This window comes from Sinocyclocheilus rhinocerous, unplaced genomic scaffold (genome assembly GCF_001515625.1).
Source record: "Sinocyclocheilus rhinocerous isolate Xijiao unplaced genomic scaffold, SAMN03320098_v1.1 scaffold155, whole genome shotgun sequence".
In the NCBI taxonomy this organism is placed as follows: domain Eukaryota; kingdom Metazoa; phylum Chordata; class Actinopteri; order Cypriniformes; family Cyprinidae; genus Sinocyclocheilus; species Sinocyclocheilus rhinocerous.
The window spans coordinates 559,206-561,864 of NW_015661891.1; the positions used below are offsets into that span (position 1 = coordinate 559,206).

Here is a 2,659-nt window from a genome sequence, read left to right on the forward strand (position 1 = left end):
AATTAAATAATCTATTTACTCAATGTTTCTTGTCTTCCCTTTTGATAAGGAAGTGCACTTTGGTATTGAATGGAATTTAATAAATGTGTAATTACAAATAATTTGAAATACAGGCACTGAGACACACAAGTTTCAATTACATTGGGGGGACATATTTTGATTGGCTTGTCGGTAGATGTGGCAGTACACTTGAACCATATTTCTAAGTGATTATGAAATTCCAAATAATGGCATGCTTAAGCCCTTTTAAACATTCTAAATTGAATTCCAAATCATCTAAATTTAATACTTTTTATTTCATTGCAATTAACATGCAATTAAGAATCTGAATGCAGTACATTCAGTTCGGACTGGAGTATGCTTTTAATGTATATTATTTACATATTTACTCTTTTTTTAAAGTATGCTAAAGTGTACTTCTTTTTTACAAGGGTTATTGTGAATGATTCATCAGTGCACATTATTCCAAAAGAAAAACAAATCTGCATTATTTTTTAATATTTATTCTTAAACAACTTCCTGATGTCATGTTTCAACCAATTAAGTTTTCATGTTGACATTAATTAAAAATAAATAAATGAATGCAACACTTTAGTATGATTTTAATATTACCACTGTAGTATTGTGGATTATTCATTCAGTTCATTCATCAAAAATTTAATAACTTTTAAACTTGATATGGTGGCAATATGGTGAGCACATGCATCGGTACATTCATTAACGATTCTAGGAACTGTATTTCAAGAATTTCAAGATTTCCATGTAATATGTATATTTTGTTTTATTTCAGGTTTATTTCAAGTGATGAAAATTATTTTTAATAGTTCTACTTTTAAACAGTAACAACTCATTTTACGCATGCATTAACTCAAACAAAAAGTAATCTTTGAGAGATTAGTGAGCTGTCTGCATACTGTTTAAATTCTGATTTTATTTAAATGCTCCACAAATATGGAAAGCTTACATAGAATTTCTACTCTCTTCTATCCGCTGTCTGCTGAACTTTTTTTTTTCTTCTGATCATCAACGAGGTAAAAACATGTATAAAATGTTTGTTTCAATAATTCTCTTAAAATTATCCTCCACACTGCAAAGTTAATTTAACAGGAGGGGGCAACAGTGCACAGATGAGTTTTACCTCCAGGGGGCTGCTGTCGACTTTGGGTTTGGCGGCGATAACGTTTCGAATGACTTTAGGGGAAGTGGAAGGTCGTCTGGTTGAGGACACTGCATTTTCACTCCAGCAGGAACATATGGCTGTTGTAGCTTGTTAATTCCTGTTCACTAGCTTTATGTGTCCTATAAGCCGTAAGCTACTGATGAATGCTAGGGGTCTGTAGGGACTTACCTGCGAGAACACTGAGCTCTTACCTCTACTGCATTGTGTCCGCTCTGTGATGCGTTCATTTCCTGTTTTTCTAAGCAAAAAAAGAGTACAAATCAGACTAAAGATTAAAGAATGGGTGAATATGTACCGTGGATGACAATTTGAGTAAATATGCTTGAAACTACGTTTATAAAATCACATACACACAAAGTTCACATTTTGTGGGAAAAAACAAAGAAACAAACAAACAAACTTCTGTACATGACAACTCTCGGAGGGATTGGCATGGTAATATACATGATAATGTTAATGTGTTTGGTCTTGGTGGAATAGATCTGCTATGCTGCTGCAGCAGAGCAAGTACCGAGACTTGCTACTGCCAATACATCCACAACATGCTGCTGTGAGCATGTAAGAAATCCTGCTGCACATATAGCATATATGAAATAACCCCTATATATAACATACATGAATCACCCCATAGAGGATCTATACAGGTGGAGCTGGGGAAGGTGGAGGGTTTCTGAAGCACGCTGCAACTGCTACAGCAAGAATTAGAATTAGCAAATTAGTATTTGAATGTTGAGCAGCGAACTCACTGGCTGCTGATACGAAGAGAACCAATCAGCTGCGCCATGTAATGATGTCATTGTGTCAGATTGAGTTTGACCTATCGGACCGCGCCATCTAGAGTTCCATGCCATAACTTTGGATGAATGGTATATATGAAAATGTTTCTGTGAGATTCACCCAAACATGACTGAGGAGATAAATAAATAAATAAAGCACAAGCCACTTCACTTAAATTCTCTCTTTTGTTTGGTACTGAACTTTTGATAATATTTTGATATTTACTGTATAGCTGGGAGTAAAACCTGCTTGATAGCGTACAATGGGGCTAAAGGCGCCACGGGGTAAAAGGCGCCTTTGATATTATTTTCATCTAAACGACTAGACGTCACAAAAACGTGGTGTAGCACTTTCCAAAACATTCGCTTTTCAAGATGCACGTGTATATTTGTCTGTTCTTTGACGCGATCGCGCGCAGCAGCACAAAGTTGATTCTGTGCTTACTTGATCTAATATTTTATGTTTTTAAAAATTTTGTAGATTTAAGTAGCAAATGAGAATCGCTAAAAGTAATGCATATATTTTGAGACAAAGGTCTTCTTTATGATTTTCAGTTTTGTTTAAGATAATTAAAGCAACAGTTTTTAAAAAAACAAAAGAATATGTAAAAGGGGTAAAAAGCACCCCTGCTGTTGGGGCTAAAGGCACACAGTAATTAACATGATAATTAATAGATGGCTGACTTTTCCATTTGTTGACATG

General features: G+C 34.7%; 1 protein-coding gene across 1 annotated transcript in view; it reads right to left on the reverse strand.

Moving 5' to 3' along the window:
- LOC107726828 (IQ motif and SEC7 domain-containing protein 3-like) overlaps positions 1-2,659 on the reverse strand; it is a 16,877-nt gene that overhangs the window by 12,369 nt on the left and 1,849 nt on the right. Inside the window, exon 2 of the mRNA XM_016536529.1 lies at positions 1,372-1,418. Within this exon, the coding sequence (XP_016392015.1) occupies positions 1,372-1,418 (47 nt within the window). The remainder of the gene's footprint in view (positions 1-1,371; positions 1,419-2,659) is intronic.